General features: G+C 39.3%; 1 protein-coding gene across 1 annotated transcript in view; it reads left to right on the top strand.

Annotated features, from left to right (window-relative positions):
* The window catches only part of bcr (BCR activator of RhoGEF and GTPase), a 68,559-nt gene that overhangs the window by 34,971 nt on the left and 11,692 nt on the right, over nt 1–21,896 (top strand). Inside the window, exons 2-8 of the mRNA XM_053478677.1 lie at nt 5,685–5,869; nt 7,731–7,835; nt 8,203–8,388; nt 14,662–14,769; nt 15,770–15,830; nt 16,057–16,109; nt 16,200–16,340. Coding sequence (XP_053334652.1) covers nt 5,685–5,869; nt 7,731–7,835; nt 8,203–8,388; nt 14,662–14,769; nt 15,770–15,830; nt 16,057–16,109; nt 16,200–16,340 — 839 coding nt within the window. The remainder of the gene's footprint in view (nt 1–5,684; nt 5,870–7,730; nt 7,836–8,202; nt 8,389–14,661; nt 14,770–15,769; nt 15,831–16,056; nt 16,110–16,199; nt 16,341–21,896) is intronic.

The following is a 21,896-nucleotide window of genomic DNA, read 5'->3' as shown; positions in this document are numbered from 1 at the left end:
GTGACTCAAAGTTTTAAAAGGGATGTCTGTCTTTCCTTGGCATGAAGACAGGAAGTTGGCATTTGAAACATATTAATCACTCCTTAGGTTTTTATTTTGGGCTTTTCATACAAGCATTACATGTTACTCCATGCCACGTGCCTTGTTTGCTCTTCCTTCCCCCTTTATCTCATTTAGTACTTAGCAGATGTCCGAGTGCCACTTTCAGGCTCCTGCAGCGATGCTCCTTATTAAATAAATCCACACATGTTCAGATTGTTGCCCGAAGCTGTTTTTTGGATGCTTAATTTTGATTGCCTTCCTACTGTCTTTACGATCTCTCATTTCCCCGGGGTTAAATGGCTTTTAAATTTAATATTTGGTAGTCTGATCATGTGGAGAGAATCTCTGACATATTGCCATTGATGTGTTTCTGGCATTCAGTCTTTTCTATTATGTTACCCTAAAGATACACACGCGCACACTTGCTGTTTCACTGTTTTAATAGAACAGCAGCACTAGGGAAATAGAGGGCGTGTCTCTAAATGAATGGATCTGCTTTGTCGATCCATTTCTTTCAACACCCCCCCATAAAAAGCATACTTTACCATAAACAGGAGCCTAAGAGGGATTTCGGGTTTAAAATAAAGGCCAAACCAGATGTCCCAGATAATTAATTATGTAGCATTGGTGTTTGTGTGTCTTGTAGCCATCTTGCTGATGGCAGTAATGCTGTACAAATGGACAGTCTTGAAACTATACCTTGCAACTCAACCAGCTTCATGAACTATTAAATAGAATTCCGACTTGATAAATACAAAAAAAAATCGCCAAATGTATTCACATTTTATCCTGTCAGACTGTTAACAATTTATCTGTGATTATTGCAAAATTGTTCCGTGATCTTCCAGTAAATAATAGCTAATAATGTGATGTTGTTTTCACGCCTTGCCTCCATTCATCCTCCTTCCAGTATTTCAAGTTATTTGTGAGGGCTCAAAATGAGATGTCCTCCTGAGATAAAATTGTAGTCTTGTTTCCTTTATCTCCACCTATTTTTTTTTTTTTTTTTTTTAAGTACAATACCAGTCAAAAGTTTGGACACACATTCTAATTCATTTCCTACATTTTAGAACAATACTGGAAATTTAAAAACTCCAGAAAATAGCACGTATGGCACTAGGTAATTAAGTCACCTTTTCTGGAACAGTTCTTGCGAGAGCTGTATTGTGTCAAGTGCATTTGCAAAACCCATCAAGCTCCATGATGAAACAGTCTCTCATGAAGACCTCCCCAGGAAAGCAATACCGAAACGTACCTCTGCTGCAGAGGAGAAGTTAATTTAGAGCCTCAGAAATCACCGATTAACAACCAGCACCTCAAAGTAGAATGGTTATGAAGGAATTACAGAGCACAAGTAGGAGATGCATCCCAACATCAACTGTTCAAAGGAGATTATTGTATATTTTGGACACCTTCCGCATTAATTAACAATGTAGAAAGACAAAAAAGCAAAAATCAGGAAAGACCGTGGAATTAGAAGGTTTTAAAACTTTTAAGTGATGGTGTAAAGTTTCACCAATCGATTGTCGATCTGCCTGACACGCTAACGGTGTGTGAGCAGCAGTTCAAAAAGATGTGGTCAGCTGGCATTGAGTTCCATATCAGTCTGAGGAGGGACCTTACCCTTTAATGGTCTGTAGCTGTTGCCTCATTGTCAGGATTTATTTATATAATTCTTGCCCAGTAACCTGAAGCTTTACAAATTAAGCTTTATAAAATAAGCTACTTTAAAAATTATTAAGTACTTTTTTAGCCAATAAAACCCTGATAGATAAAACTGAAGTACTTGGGGTCAATGGTCCAAAGCAATGGAGAGTGTGGAAAGGAGATGAAGAGGCAGGTACAGGCAGATTGGAATGGGTGGAGAAAAGTGTCAGGTGTGTTGTGCGATAAAAGAGTATCAGCGAGAATGAAAGGAAAGGTGTACAGGACAGTGGTGAGACCATGCTCTACGGCTTAGAGACAGTGGCACTGAAGAAAAGACAGCAGGCAGAGTTGGAGGTAGCAGAGCTGATGATGTTGAGGTTCTCCGTTGGGAGTGACAAGGATGGATAGGATCAAGAATGAGTTCATCAGAGGGACAACCCATGTTACATGTTTTGGAGATAAAGTCAGAGAGGCCAGATTGAGGTGGTTTATGGATGCAGTGAGAGAGGTCATGAAGTTAGTTGGTGTGAGAGAAGAGGTTGCAGAGGATGGGGTTAGATGGAGGCAGATGATTTGCTGTGGTGACCCCTGAAAGGGAACAGCCGAAAGACAAAGAAGAAGAGGAAAAGAAGATAAAACTGAAGTTCCGCCCACTAAATACAGATGGACTTTTGCTCAGAAAGTCAGGCTGCAACCTTGATCTTTGGTGAATCTTTGTTGAGTAAGGTCTACTCTTCAGAAAGTACCGGTGAAGGTTACACTCTGGTAAAAACTCTGGTTTTATTGTGCTTTTTTTTTTTCTCATGTTGAGCATTAGGCACGATACATGAAGGGGTTAAAATTGGGGCGCTGGAGGGCACAGTTTTAAAAAAAATATATATATATTTTTTTTTTACATTGAACGAATTTAAAAAGGTTTCTTTAAAAACCTTAACTGGTTACCAACATGCGGTACTTCAGTTTTATCCATCAGGGTTTTATTGGCTAAAAAAGTACTTTTAAATAGAGATGCATCTTCTTGGATGACTCACTTTTTGTGATCTTTTGGAAAGTCTGACCTGACAGTTCTGATTTTTTACTTTTTTATTTTACTTTTCTTTTTATTAAAAAAAAATTAACTGTACATTCATAATAAAACATGGACTATTGTTGTAACATTTCTCTTCAGAATAAATAAAAAAATGAATCATTTCTAATTTGTGTATTTTATTCAAATCTAAACAAAATGAAAAAATTGGAATCTAAAATTTTTCAATTCCTCTCAAATCTGGGAGAAGAAATATATCACTGAACTGGACAAACAAAGTATCAGTGGCGGAAAAGCACAACGACGGTAGCGGCCCTAAGTCTAAAGAGCAACGGCCATCTGCATAGATCTGGGGGAGGATAAGACAGAGCGGGGGAGCAGAGCAAGAAATCTGTGTGATGGAGGACACTGGGAATAAATGGACAGTAGTGATACGAGGCGGAGGATGAGCTTTACGGTGATGAGGCTGCTGTGAGTCACACTTATGCACCAGAGATCTTTTTCTTCTTGCTTCCTTTGTATACCCGCACACACACACACACACACACACACACACACACACACACACACACACACACACACACACACACACACACACACACACACACAGACACGCAGCTGTCATTGATGACTGGATGACTATAGCAAACGTGGGCGCACGTCTAAAGTGTGCTAGTAAACAAAACGTAAAATACATATATCGTGGATAATTAAGAAATAAAAAAATTATCATAAGAACATAGAGAGTATCCGGTTACATAAGTGAAAGCACGAACATGCCTTATTGAAGCCAGGTCAAAATAATTTCATCTTGTTCTCTGTACTGTAGCGTCCCTCAAGAGCTGCTATCATGTTACTACTGGGATAGCAGATCGTCCATTAGCAATCCAATCTCTGTGTGTGTTTCAGTGTGTGCTCTTGTATCATTTGGAGGATTCAATCATTTAACATTTTCAAGTGTCTAATAGTGTACCATATGTTACATACTGTATGTTCGATGTCCTGTAGTGTACCATATGTTACGACTTTACATCATATTGTGGTCCACTCCTAAAAAACCTAGTGGCTTCCAGGAACTTGTAGTAGACAGTGTTGTGACTAGCAACAATTTACTGTATAACAAAAGTATGTTCAATTTTGAGTGACTTGTGAGCCAGCTTTACAGCTGTGACATAAAATTTGCACATCGGTCTACGGTTAACAAAGTAATGGCTGATCATCTTTATTTTTTGTGATTAATTATATTAAATCAGTCCTTAAATTCCTACAAATTACAAGAAAAAATAATAAACATAAGCACTCGAAAGGGAGAAGGCATTGTTTTGAAATAGTAGCTTGACATTCATCATTTTAATTAATCAATTCATCTTCTATACAGCTTATCCTGTTTACAGGGTTGCAGGGGAGCTAGAGCCTATCCCAGGAGGGCACAAGTGAGGGTACACCCTGGACGCACAAAATAGGCAAATTAAGAATGTCAATTAACCTAATCTCCATCTTTTTGGACTATGAAAGGAAATCAGGGACACCCACCAAGTATGGGGAGAACTCCATGCACACAGACCCAAGGCAGGAATCAAACCCTCGACCCTAGATGTGCGAGGCCACTAGGGCTAACCACTACGCCACCATGCCACCACAAGCATTTATTTATTTATTTATTTATTTATTTATTTTCTGCTATGTCCTAATGTAGTCTAATTGGCTGTGGTGGCTCAGGGGGTCAGGGGTTCGAGCCCTGCCACCACCATGTTGCCACAGTTTGGTCCTTGAATAATTTATGCCCATACAAATTACTTGGCCATTGTCAGTCACAAAACTTGGATGAGAACGAAGGCGCTTTGGGCGTCTGGCTAGCTTCCTGGTCCCGTGAAAACCACGACTGCTAGACAAACGACGTCACCCAATGTGCTCAGCAGCAGGAAAAAATAAAAATAAAAAAAAGACATTTAGGAATTATTAAATTGTCAAATAATTGCCATTATTTAAGCTGACTGCTGTCTAATAAATGTTATCTTGTATAGTTATAATACATGGTTCTTTAAGCTGTCCAGCTAGAATCAACAACCAATGCGAATCCTGCACTCATGTTTTTTAAATCATTTCTGGTTGCACGCTTGTTGCATGTGGCTTGTCGTTTTTCTTTTTTTTTTTTTTGCTATATAAATACATCGTCGCTTAGTATCACACAGAACTGTCTGCTGGTGTTAGTACAGTATAGCACCTTCTTTTCTTTTGTACTGGCAGCCAGATTTAAATGTTAGCCCAAATCCTTAGAGTGCCCCCCCCCCCCCAACTCCCCCCTGGAGGCCAGTAGGCTGGAGCTCAGCGTTCCGTGTAGTCAGAATGAAATTAGCAGCATGCGCTGAGTGAAAGTAGGTCACTTGACTTGATGAGGATAACAGGACGCAGTGACAAAGACAAAGGAAGAAGAAAGATGCTTCAGGTTATACTGGGAAAAGACATCTCCTAGTCAAGGGGCCTTACTATCTTACGATAAACGGTTAGTAGTTACTAGTCCTACTAGGTGCATCATGGGCAATAAGGGGGATTAAGAAAACATCAAAATATGCATAGAATTTTTTTTTTTGTGTGCAGATTGTTGACATGATTGTATTCTGTTCTCTGGCACATGGCTGTGTTTTGTGGGCGAGAGTCATGTCAGGCCTTGATGCTGCCCTTTTAGATGTGGGCTATAAGAATGTAACCTTTCCCCCCAGACAGACAGACTTTTGATTGTGTAGCTGAATGTCGTGACCCCATCAGTGCAGAAAAAATATTGGAGATTCTGGTGTGGGTTAGCAAAACGTCAGGAAAAAAATATAAATAAAAACAGGATAATCTAGTGTCTGATTCTGGTTGTAAATTCTTTTTCATGGTGCTATAGTGTGTCAAGAATCACACAGCAACACAAATCTTCTTATTAAATATAAAATGTTGTAACTCACAAATGTCTTTCTTTTTTCAGATGGTCCGTATACCGGCACCCCACCCACTTACGGTTACGATGCGGATCGAGCCGAGGAACAGAGACGTCACCACGATATCCTGCCCTACATCGATGACTCGCCGTCATCCTCGCCGTACCTTAGCTCCAAGAGCCGCAGCAGTAGAGACACACTGTCCTCAGGCTCTCTCGAGTCCTCCAAGTCTGTAAGTGTGCGATATACTGTAAATTGCAAGGCTAGCTCAGAATGTCTATTTGATAAAACACCAATTTCGTAAGTTGGTGTTTAAATGCTGGCTAAAAAGTACTGGGATAAACCGCACACAAAATGCAGGAAGAGATAAAGAAACAAAGAATGATGAGCAAAAAGTGAGACTGATGAAAGAGCAGCTTCACAGAAATTCTAGATGTACAGTAGATTTGGATTCCTAATGAGGTGACAGTGGCAAGGAAAAACTCCCCGAGACATCATAAGAAAGATTTATTTCCCCCCTATTTTTTAGAGAAGCCAACGTAGCAGAAAGAGACACTATAAGAATATTTGATTACACTATAAGACTTGATGTCTGTATTTGTTTTTTCAGTTTTTACAGTTCACTGATTGCTTCAGTTTAAATAATTTGCTCTAAAAATCTCTAGTCCAGGGTTTCTTAAGTCCAGGGTTTTCCAACCGCAGTGTCTTGCTAGAGAAAAGACTTTTATAGTTCAGATACCTTGTCTATAATTACATTTGCGGGTATATAACAAAAAGCTGTCAGAATTATGGATGCACGGCTGATGGATGGAGTAGTAGAGTCCATACACACTCGCGGTGATCAACCAGTGCCCTTTGACCTCTGAATTCAGCTCCCACATGGCTTTTAATTAACACCGGCATGCAGGCTATCTCTAACTCCCATGCATGCTCATGAACAGCATGAACTAATTTGTAGACGTAGCTAAGTTCGGGTGTGTAATAACACGGATTTGCAAGAGGATATGCTGAGTAGACTTCTGGGCTTGGATGCCCGGAAAGGATCTTAAGACAAAAGAAAAACATGTGCACATTATAAACTACAGGAAAGAATATAGAATCAGACAGACACTCAACATCCAGCGAGTCTCTTTTTCCTCATAATGCTTGATGAGATATCATCAGCTCCATTTGAGTCATTTTTATGCTTGTGTCTCATCTTCCAGACAGCCAGAAATGATTCTTATGAGCAGATTTATTTTAATACTCACCACACATTCTTCCTACAGAATCCCCAAGCTTTTTATTTGATCTTTTCCTTATCAGTACTGAAGAAATAAAATTCCCTCACAAGGCTTTGTTGTGAAACAGATTAATTATCTTATTATTGTTATTAAATAAAATAAGTCTTAGGATTGCTGTATATTTGTGTGTAATGAATTCAAGAGGCCAAGCACAAACCTTAAAAGGATTTTAATAAATATGTTGGACGTATTAAATATAGTAAAAGTGGATCGAGAAAGAGACTCCCAGAAAAGAGCACATTCCTCTGGTAATATTACGGAGAAACACTTGCTTTGGTACTTTTGCCATCATTTTTCTATTATTTTTCCTTTTGTCATCATACATGTGTATAGCTCTGTTGAATTCTAATTTGTGGGATTGATCAGAAGGTGTTGATTAAAAGTTGGGTTTTAGGGACAGAGTGAAGCTAAGGAATTTATTTATGGAAGAGTCTCCAGTATAAGCAGTTCATAACAGATTCTTGGTAACCTCACAAGCTACAATTCATAGTTTTATTACCTTTGAGAGGGGAGAAAGGGAGGATAGTGAGGGATTTTCTCTTAAATTTCTGTTAAAATGCAAGAAAACCTGCTTTGTGTGTTTCACAATATTAAATTAATAATTAATTTTAAATGTATATAGAAACACTTTGTAAAAATAATTTGTAATAATGTCCAGAATTGTTGTAAAGCTTCCTCGTCCATGCAGGAAATAAATACAATGTATTGTATTATTTATTTATATATTTAAATTGATTAATAAATTTTGGGGACTTGGGAGCTACAACTTCTGTACAAGTTCCTAAAACAATGTTTCATCTCTTTGTTTAGGCGGACCTGGACCTGGAGAAAGGCCTGGAGATGCGCAAGTGGGTTTTGTCTGCCATCCTGGCCAGTGAGGAGGTCTACCTCAGCCACCTGGAGGCGCTGTTGCTGGTAAGGGCTCTTAATATGCACTGTATATTCTGTGTTATTGCATAAGGTGTGATTATGAGCATAATTCTGGGAATCAAGGTGCATTTGGCTTTAAAAATCAAATAAAAAAGTAGACTCGAAGTTTTTGAATAGAAGTTCTTATCTGACTTATCAACTATATTTAGTGGAAAATATCTAAATCTTAATTTCCTGGGAAATATCATAGGAAAGTGAGCCTGCAGGAAAGAAAAAAAAGTTTGCATAATGAACCATTCCTTTCAGGTCTGGTTAAGCGTTTATAAATCCTAATTGTCATGTTTTTAACGAATGAGCAAATCCACAGATTAACAATTCAGTCTAATCTCCTCACTTCGATTTCATCTCTCAGCCCATGAAACCACTGAAAGCAGCAGCCACCACGTCACAGCCGGTCCTGTCCATCCAGCAGATCGAGACCATCTTCTTCAAAGTGCCTGAACTGTACGAGATCCACAAGGAGTTTTACGACAACCTCCTTCCCAGAGTGCAACAGTGGAGCCACCATCAGCGCGTGGGAGACCTCTTCCAAAAACAAGTGAGTCACTTTTTGTCTTGTCTTGGATCTGATTTCGACTTACCGAACAGTTCTGGGATAAGATTAAAGTCAGCGCACACGAATGGAAACCTTACTGGCCAAAACCAGAGCAAGCCTGTTCCACATTGACGAAATAGATTATGTTCTTCCACAACCCACTGGGCCTGAATCATCTTTAACAGCATTCTGGAAAAATCTTAATGAATAGCAACCTATGTATTCGCTTAAAGTTACTTTTTAGTATGTGCTGTGTCTGCACTACACACAGAGGTTGGTGGGTTGTACGGTGGCACGTTGTCACAATGCCATCTTCTTCACCCCGCACACTCAGACGCACAAAACACAACGCACACTTTGTTTTTGAGGGAGAGGCCTATTAATAGAGTCGTAGAGTAAAAGGACTGGGAATCCCTTGGTCTCTCTACCTTCATTACTCTCACTTTACTATGTTCTCTCTCTGTCTCCGTGGATGCTTAGAGACGCTCTATTCAAACCTTTTCCTAATGAATGGTCTTAACGAAAGGTTTGTAACCAATATCCCATTAGTGTGATCTTATTTATCTTTTTTTTTTTTTTGGCAAAATCTTCAACTTAAAGTGCTGTTTTTCACATTTTTCAGTCAACATTGTGCAAACAGCACTTTCAGTTAAAGATTGTGGGTGAACAAATATGTTTCTGCGACAGGCTACAGAGTGCCTAAATGCAGAATTTTTAAATTGGGTTATGTAACAACCTCGGCAGCAACCACATTTCCCCTATCGTCTTTTCCACCCATTCAGCATCAGCAGTATACTAATCATAAGCTTGATCATCTGTCATCATCTGCACCAGTTCTTTTACTGGTTTAATGTTTATTTTTGAATTATTCATAGGTCACTGAGTGGCTTAACAAATAAAAAACATTCCCCCGAAACTAGAAGTTTAGTTACAAAATCCTAACTGTGCACATGATGCCTTTTACAAAGTAGGCGAGAGGAAAACATGTAATTCGTGAGTGTGTGCGTGCTAATTGTTCCCAATAGCCACAGAAATGTTTAATCTTTAATGTTCCAAAAAATTTAACTGTAACGAAACTTGACACACATATACATAATGCTTGAAGAAAATGAGACAAGTTACAGTGAGACAAGACGAGAGTGTTTTTGTTCATAACTTTAACAGAAAGACAATGTAAGCAATATGTGCCAAATAACCTATTTGAAATCTACAGGGGTTGGACAATGAATCTAAAACGCCTGGTTTTAGACCACAACAATTCATTAATATGGTGTAGGGCCTCCTTTTGTGGCGAGTACAGCAGAAATTCGTCTTGGAAATGACAGATACAAGTCCTGCACAGGGGCCAGAGTGTGGCCAGGTCACTACATGATGCTTGTGGAGGAAAAGGTTTCCCGACTCTCTCTAAAACACCCCAAAGTGGCTCAGTAATGTTTAGATCTGGTGACTGTGCAGGCCATGGGAGATGTTCAACTTCACTGTCATGTTCATCAAACCCCTCTGTCACCAGTCTTGCTGTGTGTATTGGTGCATTATCACCCTGATACACGGCACTGGCTTCAGAATACAATGTTTAAAACATTGGGTGCACATGGTCCTCCAGAATGGTTCCGTAGTCCTTGTCAGTGACGCGCCATGCATTGGCCCTAGGGAATGCCATGATATTGCAGCCCAAATTATTACTGATCCACCCCCATGCTTCAGTCTCAGTGTGCAACAGTTTGGGTCGTACGCTTCTTTGGGGCTTCTCTACACCGTAACTCTCCCGGATGTGGGAAGGACAGTGAAGGCGGACTCATCAGTTTCACATTGTCCACAGCGCAAGATTTTCGCTGCTGGAACCATTGAATCCGATGTTTAGCATGAAGTTTGACGATAGCAGCCTGGCCATGTACATTGACCCTGTGGAGCTCCTGCCGAATAGTTTTGGTGAAAACAGGAGAGTTGAGGTGCACATTTAATTTTGCAGTGAGTGGGGCAGCTCTCACTCACTCATCTTTTATACCGCTTTATCCTGCATTCAGGGTCGTGGGGACCTGGAGCCTATCCAAGGAGGTGGACAGGGTGCCAATCCATCGCAGGGCACACACACACACACACTCTCATTCACACACTACAGGCAATTTGGGAACGCCAATTAGCCTCACCTATATGTCTTTGGAGTGTGGGAGGAAACCGGATTACCCGGAGGAAACCCACCAAACATGGGAAGAACATGCAAACTCCATTTACACAGAGGCGGGAACCGAGCCTGGCCGGGAATCGAACCCGAACCCTGGAGGCGCAAGGCGACTGTGCTAACCACTACACCACAGTGCTGCCTGAGTTGGGCGGGATTTATGGTTTTATTTATTTTTTTTATCAAAATCTGGATTAGCACCCGAACATCCCTTTCTGACAGCTTTCTCTTGCGTCCACAGTTACTCCTGTTGGATGTGGTTCGTCCTACTTAGTGGTATGCTGACATTACCCTGGATACCGTTGCTCTTGATACATCACACATCACTTGCTGTCTTGGTCATAAATGCGCCAGCGAGACGCGCACCAACAATTTGTCCTCTTTTAAACTCTGCATACATTAATAAAATAATAACACAATTTTCCACAGGATTTTATGCATTATTATTGTTAGTGTTAATATTAGGATTTAATATACACACAGAGCTGCTCTGAAGTTATGGCTTACAGATCCAAAACTAATCAGTTTAATTCCAGATAGGTGGAGCTTTACAAAATTGTATTTTCCCCCTGAACTATCTTTTAAGAAACCTTAAGTCAGAGCGTGTAGATGAAAGTTACTGTAAGGTTAAGTGAATGTCAATTTCTATTCAGTACATTCTTAATATGTTACTCCAGGTTATAGCAGACATATGCTTCATCTCTAAGTTCATTTTAAAGCTTAGCATTTTTTTTTGGTCTTTGCCTTATTAAAAAAAACACCAACAAATGCAGATGCATGCAGCAGCTTAGGGTCATTTCCCGTCAGATTTGCCATATGTTCCTGTCATTTTCAAGGCAGTTTGTGGGGGTGAAGTAGATAAGAAAGCATCCTGTGTCAACAGCAGATAGCACTGCTGACTGATGTTTTCTGTCTAGCCTTCATAGTCAGCTGTTACTGGACTTGTTCTGTATGTATATTTTTTAATTCATGCTTTTTTTTATTCGCTGCGAGTGATTTTACCATACCAAGCTGATCCCAATTCACACACAGTCACAAACAAGTTGGAATGTGTGTAGGAAAGTAAGCATCCTGCTACAGCTTGCGTTAATTTGCAAGCAGACTCCGTCGTAGAGTCCACCGAGCCACACATTCTGCTCTGCGCCCTAAACAGATTATCACAGAGGAAGTTCCTGCGATCTGTGCTAAATATTGATTTTGGCCCAAAGCAGCCTTTTCCAGCTTGGTAAGGATGGGATTGTGGATGCCTTTTAATTTTCTTTTGCTCTTAGCCCTTCAGTAACGGTATAGGACAGGGTTCAGCCGGAGTTTTAGAGCATGAATCAGGTCTGTGTTTGGGCCAGACAGGCTGGGTCACGGCAAGGTGAAACCGATGCCTTAGGGAAGTGAGATTCTTTTAAACAGACATGCCAACCCAAAACTTCGTCATTCAAAATTTTTTTTTTTTTTTTTTTAAAGACTGTTTTTTGTTGGAAGTTCCACACAAAAATCATTAAACAGATTAGAGCATATAATCACCTTCACTGTCTTTTAGTAATCAATATGTAAATAAATTATACACAATTATGCATTATAGTGGCCAACAGAGATGTGTTCTCTTATAAAAAGTTAGAATTTCTTTATTCAACATTGTTGTACTTGATTATGATCAGAAAGTAGTGATCAGCAGCTCTTACTGTAGTTCCTGCTGTAATTCGAATTGTTTCTTTAGTTACAGTGGGACAGTTGGACAATCTGTACAACCTAAGGCCAATATTAAATTGATAATGATTATTGTTAAGTAAAGGTTTATCTAATACATGAGATTCACTTGTAAACACAACAAAAGCCGAAAAACACATAATCAGGCGCAGCGTTTATATGAAATTTTTACGTTTTTTTCCTCCCTGTATCACAAGTCACCTATATTCCTAATGGGTTTGTTAACATTTGTCTACATGTTAATTAATTATTTAGTTTTTATTAGCTAGTTAGCTAAAATCATCGACTGTGATTTAATTTTTGGAAGGATTTTTACCTTGTAGTAAAACTCAATATTATTAAAATTCATTGCTAAGCTATTCAACCTGAGCTGATCTTACTGCCATTTCTGAGAGGATTTTCTTCAAATATTTTAATAAAATAATTTTTACTACTAATGCTAGCCTGCTCTCTATCATGAGAATATCTGAAATGAATTTTAAGTCATTTTATGCATGTTTGTTACCTTTTCTCTCAATGCTAGCAAGCCAGCTAGGTAGAATTTCTAACAGGATTTTTCACTTGTATGAAAGTTAATAAGGTTTGTTGCTAATGCTAGCTACCATGTCCGGGCATGACAAGAGTAATGAGAGGATGTTTAGGTTTTCATTTTATTTATGTATTTTTGCAACAAATGTTCATTGTATTTACTCTTAATGCTAGGCAGCTAGCTAACAAACAGTAAGCTAACCTGACAGGATTTTCGAAAGGCACTTCGCTTATACTCGTAAACAGGAAAAAACTATTACTGGCTATTGCTAGCTAGCTAAGATGAGCTAATCTGACTTGTTTTTAAGATGGTAATACATAAGGGTTATGATCTCTAGTGTCAACTCTAGCTAGCTGGCTAAATTATGTAAAACTTGACGGGATATTTTAGAAACGAGAAGCAGTTTTAATCTCCCCTTAGTTAAATTTTTTTAGGGCATTTAGAAATGCCTTAAAGACATTAACTAATTAGTAAGCTATCAAAAACCAAGAGATCTTAGCTCCTTTCTGTCTGCTCTGCACATAATACTGGCTAACAAAGCATCGCAGATGGCTCCGGTTTCTCTTCATACCGCTTCACACACATACACACACATATTCAATGACACACACTCTAACCAGTGAAGCCCTGTATCATCCCCATGTATATTTGTGTTTAAAGCGATTGAGTGGTCCCTTAAGCTGAAGAGGGATGAATTGCGGTACTGTGTCAATAGATGGAATTAGATTTTCAGATGTGCCAGTTGTACACATTAATTGCGCAGCCTGCGTTGGCCCTCAGTGCCATGAAAGCTGCTCCAGGCAATGCAGCTGAGCTCGGTGGTGGTCCAGTGGATCGAATGGTGATAATACTGACTCATCTGTCCACCTGGGGACGTCCACACATGGATCATTTTTCACGACTTCATCTCACGCGCTGCAGCACAATAGTACAGCAATTCTTAAACAAACTAACTACGTCTGTTTTTTCTATGTTTTTTTTGTTTTTTTATTCTCTTAAATTCATTAAAAGTGTTAGAAAATAGAAATGGTTTGAAAATGTTTTGTTCAACATTATGGTTATTTTGCACTAAATGATTAATGTTTGTATAGCAAGCAAAAGTGTAATTTGGTATAACAACTAAATATTTCTGAATTGCCCAGTAATTAATTGGCACAACTGTCAGCATAATATTTCAAATCACAGAGGAACTTTCTAACACACTTGAGGTCAGATATTATGCAAAAGATTAAAGTAAATGTTTTTACAGATCTTACAGATGTAATCCTATTTTAATACAGACAGCTGACATTAGGACCTCCAGTGTCGAGGATTCAAATCACTCCTCGGGTCTGTGTGCATTGAGTTTGCATGTTTTCCCCGTGAGTTTCCACCAGGTGGTCTGATTTTCTTCCACAGTCCAAAGACATGCAGAGCAGCCATTTTCAATATTGGCGTTTTCAAAATTTCCAAATTTGTTTGTAAATTTATCCTAGTGTATGAGTGAGTTTGTGTGTGCTCGTGTTACCTGTGATGGATTGGCATATCGTCCAGGGTGTACCCTGCCTTGTAGGCTCTGGGCCCCCGCGACCCTGAATACAGGATAAAGCGGTATAGAAGATGAGTGAGTGAGTGAGTGACTGGGCATGCTGTCATAGGAAGAAAATGTGTTTTTGTCCATGGGGGTTGTCCATTAATACTACACATCTTTTATGCTTCTACTGTAATAATGGTAATAAAGTCAACAGCATACACAAAAAATACTTAACCAAATTAAGAAAATAACAGTCATTGGGCAAAAGATCTTTAGGTCTGTCTGGGACTTTCAATTGAGAAAATGAGTATTAATGTAATGACGTTTTTTATTTTTGTTTTCCCTTACCTGTAGGCCAGTCAGCTAGGAGTATACCGGGCGTTTGTGGACAACTACGAGCTAGCCGTGGAAACGGCAGAGAAGTGCTGCCAGGCCAATGCACAGTTCGCTGAGATCTCTGAGGTAACAGCTTTCAAATTTAAAGGCCTTTTACTTTCTTATTCAGGCAAGATTGTATTCTTTAACTCTGTGTTGAAAATGTGGTCTTTTCTGAAATAAATAAATAAAAAAAATCTGCAAATATTTCAGTCTGTCTTACACCCTGCCCTGGGATTCCTTTGTTGCTTTGAGCATTGAGAAAGCTGACGCATTGTTCCTAACCTGAAGTGTAGAAAAACGGAGATCTTCAGTCCTCGGGGATTTGGCATGAAATTTTACAGCCAACTAAACGCTAGAAGAAGAAAAAAGCTACTCGGTGTCAGTTCAGCCCACTCCAGCTCTCCTATCATGCGTCGTCATGCCAACTGACGCTTCATCTAATACAGCGAGCCTCGCTCCCCCGGTCTTGTGACACTACAACTAACTGAACGTTGGGATAATTGTGTTTAATGGGATAGCAGAGCAGAGAAAACCAAAGGGTATGAAGGGTGTTGCGTGGGTTTTAGAGCTTGTGGTAAAATAGCCCTCTGATTTATTTGTGTGTAGATATAAACTGAGAAAGTTAATGTGTTCGTTTACACATGAATAGCACAGTGCAAGAACCTAACTGCAAATGGAGATGAAAACAAAAGACTTAGTAGTTTAAATGCATATGTCATATTATAAACCAAAGTGAAGAAAAGCCTAAAAGTAATTTTTATTATTCTTAAAACATACTTTTAAAACAGCCGATACTCATGTCTTGCATGATATTTGATATATATAAAAAAAAAAACAACAACACAAAGATGATCTGCTTTGGAACATTTTAAGTCTTCCATTAATCATCTATGTAATGGATTTATTCACAGGACACACACACAAAATTTGACAGTGATAAATGCCTTCTCTGTATTATTGCAAATATGTTTTGGATCTTACAACATTAAAGTAGTTGAAAATGGTTTGATATTTATTTATTTATTTATTCATTCATTCATGCACTCTAATCTCTTTTCATCTCGCTTGCATTCCACCTCTGTAGAACCTGAAAGTTCGAAGTACCAAAGAGTGCAAGGACCAGATAGCCAAGTACTCACTAGAAAGTAAGACATCCTGCTTGCATTTTATTTAAAAAAATAATAAATTATGTGTAAATGTTTTAAATGTTTGACGGTCTTGCGAAAGTTTAAAGGTCATCTCGCTGCATTACCAAATCAAACTGCATATAACTTTCTTGCCAAAAAATATTTACAAATACAAATTTAGCTGTAGCTGACACTACTGTGAAAAGTTTCATAATTACTGGTTCTGTATGTCTGTGTGTGTCAGCTCTCCTTTACAAACCAGTGGATAGAGTAACAAGAAGCACACTAGTTTTACATGTAAGTTACACTAAATTTTTTACCACTCTTTTGTATTCATAATTGTATAAATGTGTTATAATAGAAGTATTTGTGTGTGTTTGTGTGTAGGATCTGCTTAAGCACACACCCAACAGTCACCCGGACCACACCCTTCTCCAAGATGCCCTGCGGATCTCGCAGAACTTCCTCTCCAGCATCAATGAGGAAAGCACACCACGTCGCCAGTCTATGACTGTGAAAAAGGGGGAGGTGAGTTGAAAGGTCTGATGCCATCTACCTGCCTAAGTGTATTTCAGTCCGAGCTTGACCTGAAGTACTGGATTAAGTTGTTATTTTAATCATCCCCCTATTGTGTAGCTTTTAATGATCTTCGCTCATTGATATCACATGGTACAGAAAGTGTCCTTGTTGCACTAGTTTCCAGTTTTTCCTCTTTTTCAACACACACACAAATGTCTATCTTAATTTCACACACTGAGACACAGTTGGCCCCGCACCCCATCATTCCAGCAGCAGGGACTCGTGGGAGTGTCAGAATCGCTGGCACTTGATGGACTGCAAGTGAAGGGCGGCGTGTAATGTGCCTTAACGAGCCACCTCTCTGTGATTCACATCACATTTATTATTCAGGAGACGACCATCTCGCGAGGAGTCCTTCTTCACATATGCACACATGCACGCTCAATCACAAACCCCTGTGTGGTCTCCAGTGGAGAGAGCAAACTACTGATCAAATATGTATGATGTGTGCATGAAAGAGGGTTGATGTAAATCTCTAGGTTGTTCTGGACCTCATTATTGTACTCGTCTTGTTTAAGATGCTTGGGCAAAGCACTTTGACCACATGTCACCTGACAAGAGGGATTTGTCTTCTGCACACACAGCATAAGATTTTTTTAGTTGGGAGACATCTGTGATAGTTGCAGTGATGAGAAATAAACGTGACTGCATCTTAATTTAAATGTATACGTTTATAGATATGCTGCTAAAACGTTTATTTCCGTTTCAGTGGTGATAAAAAAAAAAAATAATAAAATCTGCACCATAATGTAACAGTCAGAGGCTAAAATGATTTTAAAAAAACACATGCACAAGGAAATTTAGTTTGAATCATGGGATGTCACAGCCATCTGAGGCTGCAAGTCTTTTGCATCACTGTCAATCAAAATGACATTAGTGTATCAGAGGCATCTGTGAGCCGGTGAGGCAGTTCCTGAAGATGGGGAGAGGTGGGTGTCGTCCCAGTTGACCAAATGCACAAGCTGGAAGAAAATGGGGTCTGGAAAAAAGTTTCAGTTTGGCTTGTCTTTCTGTTCTTTGAAACCTAATATGAAGGGAGTCAAACCGGGACGCCATAGCCATGACCAGACTGCTTGTCTGATCCACGTGTGAAATGCTGGCCCCCCAGGAACTCAAAAATAAGGGAATTACTTGGCGCAATATCATGGGGATGTGGCTGTTACTCGTATCCAGGTTCCTGTAAAGTGCAGAAAGTGATTCTAGCATTGCCTTCAATTACAATTTCTTTCATCTTCTATGGAAAACATGAACAGGTACTGTAAAATACAAAGTACCAGTGGCATCTTCTTTTTTTTTTTTTTTGGAAAGTTAAATTAGGCCAAAGGATTTTCAAAAATATATTCCAAAGATATAGGAATAAATTAGTGTTAGGGTTCTTTTAGAAACAGATGTAACTTACCTAATAGAGACAGATTTCTCTTTTACTGATGCAGAGTCTTTATGCATTATGATAAAGCCGTATATCAGGCTTTATAATTTGCATACACTGAGGAACTTTCTTCACGTTTCCTCACTATCGTATGGTAGCAGCATGTCGGAAAACAAGCAAATGAGTGAGCAGAGAGCATGAGAAGACGAGAGACCCGCCATGGGTCCCCCACATGGGGGAAGGGGAACGCACAGAAGCTACTTAATTAAAATGCAAATGGAGCAGCGTGTTTCTCTTCTGAAACTGCTCTGGCTTCTGTTAGTCAGAGGAGCCGTGTGAAGTACAGGGGCATTTATGTTGAGTCAAGCACTATAAACGCACATTCTTTTGTGCTTTATCTACACATTTTTTCAACTGTTTAGTCGAGCTACAGGAAAAAGCAAGCCCTGCAGGCACATGCATTAATATGTTTTTAGATGGCATCTGTTCATGCACATGAAGCTTTATGTTAGCTATGAAAACATCTTCACTGATTTATTTGGTTTAGATTTGTTGCCTTGTTCCAGGACAAAAATTTTAGTTTTTGGAGATAAATTGTTAAACGGTTGAATGTTTTAATTTAAAATCCTATGGGTGCATTCGGCATCATTTATTATAAATACTACTATTGTACAACAGCTGGTTGATTAATTGAATCAGACCCTATTTTTTTTTTCAGTACCCGCAAGAATTTTTTTGCACGCGCACAAACACACACTTTTGTCTACTTATAAATTTACGGTTATTTTAGTTATGCTGCATGTGAAGCTGCTGGTAATTATTATTTTTTTGGTGCTTGTAGTGAGCAATTTTAAGAGACTTCACTTGTCACATTTCGCTACAGGCAGGTTTTAGGAAAATGTCATCTGATGCGCAGAGACAGATGGTTTGATGAGAGTGCTCCTTATAAGAAATCAGGGCATCGTGTTCAAGTGAGAAAAAGGCTTGGAATAGATTACAGTATGCTGCTTTTACTCACTCACTCACTCACTCACTCACTCACTCATCTTCTATACCGCTTTATCCTGTATTCAGGGTCGCGAGGACCTGGAGCCTACCCCATGAGTCTTAGGGCACGAGACGGTGTATACCCTGGACAGGGTGCCAATCCATCGCTGGCTGCTCTTACCGTATATGGTTATTTGCTCATTAATATGGTTATCTTATCAGATTCCACAGTATACACAATATATATTTGTCATAGTTTCTGTTCATTCTTATAATTAATAGTCATACATTAAGTAGCTTAAAAAGTAAAAGAGTAACATAAATGAAGAATGGGAACTTCCACAGAAAGGTCCTAAAGATCTAAATGCATTAATGAATTTTTATTAATATTGTTTAATACGTGACATTACTATTGTGTGCTTTAGGATTTAGTACATTTAGATACCTCTTCAAATCCTGTTTAAAGAAGTCTAATCAAAGTTAATATAAACACAGCTTCCAGTATTTGGACCAATTTTTGCATTCTTAAACTAGAGAGCGGATTGCCGCTGCGACTGGAGGGCATAATAAATCTTAATTTTTTGTGTAACTGCACCCTAAAGCCCAAGTCATATGACTCTGTTGGCTCTATAAATAGCTGTACCGAGAATACCTGCTTAAGTCAGGTGCCGCTTACATCACTACTTCCTGAAAATGTGTTTGTTCTGTTTTTTTCTTTTTCTTTTGCTTCTCTTCAATCCTTTAATGGATGCCGAGCCCTACCAAGGGGGTTCGAGATGAACCGATTTGAATCTCAGAATCATCGAGGAGGGAGATATTGGTTTATTGGGTGATAGTGGGTTATAGCCCGTAGGTAGGTCTAAGAAGATTGGATAAAAAAGTCTGTTGAGAGCTTGTACAATTTCAGTGGTTCTGATTTTATTGCCATCCTTTTTTATGATTGTGGTTCAAAAGAGGTAACTATTATCCACTGTCAAAGTTGTTATACAGTATGTTAAATGTTAGTATACTATAAGGCAGGACTGTCTTTTTTTTCCTTTAAATGATATATTTATATTCTTTATAATAAATTATTATTTCTGAAATATAGCCTCCTAAGTGCAGAACCAAGTTTGATGCTGTTTATTTATATCTCATAATTCTGTGCTGCACTTCAAGGGGTTCATTTCCATCCTTATCAATTCTAGCTTATTATTAATTTTTTTTTACCTTTAACCATATGGCTGAGGGGTGTTCAAGTCAAACTGGGACAGTTTCTGGTCGTTCACATGAACATTCAGTGAGTTGGATAGCTAATCCTTGAAAATCGATGGATAACTTGTTGCAAACTTGCGGAGGAGACGCATCTGCCTGTTCGAACTGTACACACATCAACACCACTTCACACATTACAGGAACACAGTTGGAAGTTATTTCCACATCCCTCTACATTCCTGACCTCCACCAAAGCCATTTCCACATGTTTGGGGCATTAACAGAGCTCCTGGCAGGTCAGCGTTTCACACTTGAAACGGGCAGTCTGACCATGGGTCAGGCATACTGAGAAAACCTTCTACCTTTGTGGTATCGAAGCACTAGTGAAACGCTGGGATCAGTGCATTAATATAGCAGGGGATCATAGAACTGCTGTATTTAAAAATTACTCAGCAACTTCCGATCAAGCAGGATTGACCATTCGAGAGCGCTATAGTACTGTATAATGCATTTTAAACACTGCTCGTAAGTTCAGCAGTCAGATTTATCTTCTCACCAACACTGACTAGCCTCTCCATTAGTCTTAGTGGGAAGTGCAAAGCTGAAGGAAAGCATGATCGTTTTTATAATTCCCTCTCAATAATTCAGCAACCACAGTTCAAACACTTTAATTGTGTGTCATGGTGGTTAGTGGGAGCAGAAGGCCCTTGACTCGTAGCCATTTCTCTTCTGTGCCAAGTTAGAGCGGCCTGGTCCTATTACTCTGCCTGGGTGCTGGACTGAAATCAGGCCATCAGTGGGCTTTTTGTTTGAACAAAACATCTGCCATACTCTTCATGTGTGTTTCATGTGTGTTATATATATATACTGTATCTATGTATATATATATTTATTTATTATATACGCCTTCTAATTCACTGTTTTTTCAACATTCTAGAACAATACTGGAGATTTCCAAACTATAAAATAATACACGTAGGTTTGGGTAATTAAGTAACACCAATGCAGCACAGTGGCTTAGTGTTTGGCACTGTCGCCTTGCACCTCCAATTTCCGGGTTTGATTCCTGCTGCGGGTCTGTGTGCATGGAGTTTCCACTCTCTGTACTTGGTAGGTCTCTTCCCACATTCCAAAAACATGCAGGTTAGGATAAATGGCATTCCAAAATTGCCTGTAGTGTGTGAATGAGTGTGTGTGTGTGTGTGTGTGTGTGTGTGTGTGTGTGTGTGTGTGTGTGTGTGTGTGTGTGTGTGTGTGTGCCTGCCCTGTGATGGATCAGCTTCAGAAATTGCCCATTAACAGCACCTAAGGCTTTACAACGTATAAATAGCAAACGCATCTCAGTATTAACTGTTCAGAAGAGATTATTGCATATTTTGGATGCCTTCCCAATTGGTTTTTACAATGTAGAAAGAAATGTAAAAAATCAGGAAATACCATTGAATTACAAGGTGTGTCTAAACTTTTGACTGGTGTATGTGTGTGGGTGTTTGTGTGTGGGTGTATGTTCTTATTTCACCATCAGCCTGGCAGCACAGCTGCAAACACACAAAAACATTGCACTATGGGCATCTCCAGGGAAGCCATTACTTTGTGTGTGTGTGTGTGTGTGTGGTTCTCAGTAGCGGTACGTTTGATGAAGACTGGACCTTGATGACATACTGTCTAGAAAATGTGGGGGGTGACTGCTGAGCTGGAAAGGAGGCTGGGGTTGAGGCGTCCTATTGGACGATCTGTTTGTGATGTCACCTTTTGTTGTCCCACTGCAGGGGTGACGTGTTTTTGTACGAGTGCTGGTGTGAGAACTACTGTGTGTTTTTGGATGCGTTTTCACTTTCACACATTAGCCACTGATTTTTCCTCTCAGGCTCTTTTATTTTTACCTGCTTTAAAATGCCACATGATCTCATCTCAGGATCACACAAAGGCTCCCAGACGCTGTGATTTAATGTCCT

This window comes from Clarias gariepinus, chromosome 19, assembly GCF_024256425.1.
Source record: "Clarias gariepinus isolate MV-2021 ecotype Netherlands chromosome 19, CGAR_prim_01v2, whole genome shotgun sequence".
In the NCBI taxonomy this organism is placed as follows: domain Eukaryota; kingdom Metazoa; phylum Chordata; class Actinopteri; order Siluriformes; family Clariidae; genus Clarias; species Clarias gariepinus.
This window is presented reverse-complemented; position numbering and strand designations above follow the sequence as displayed.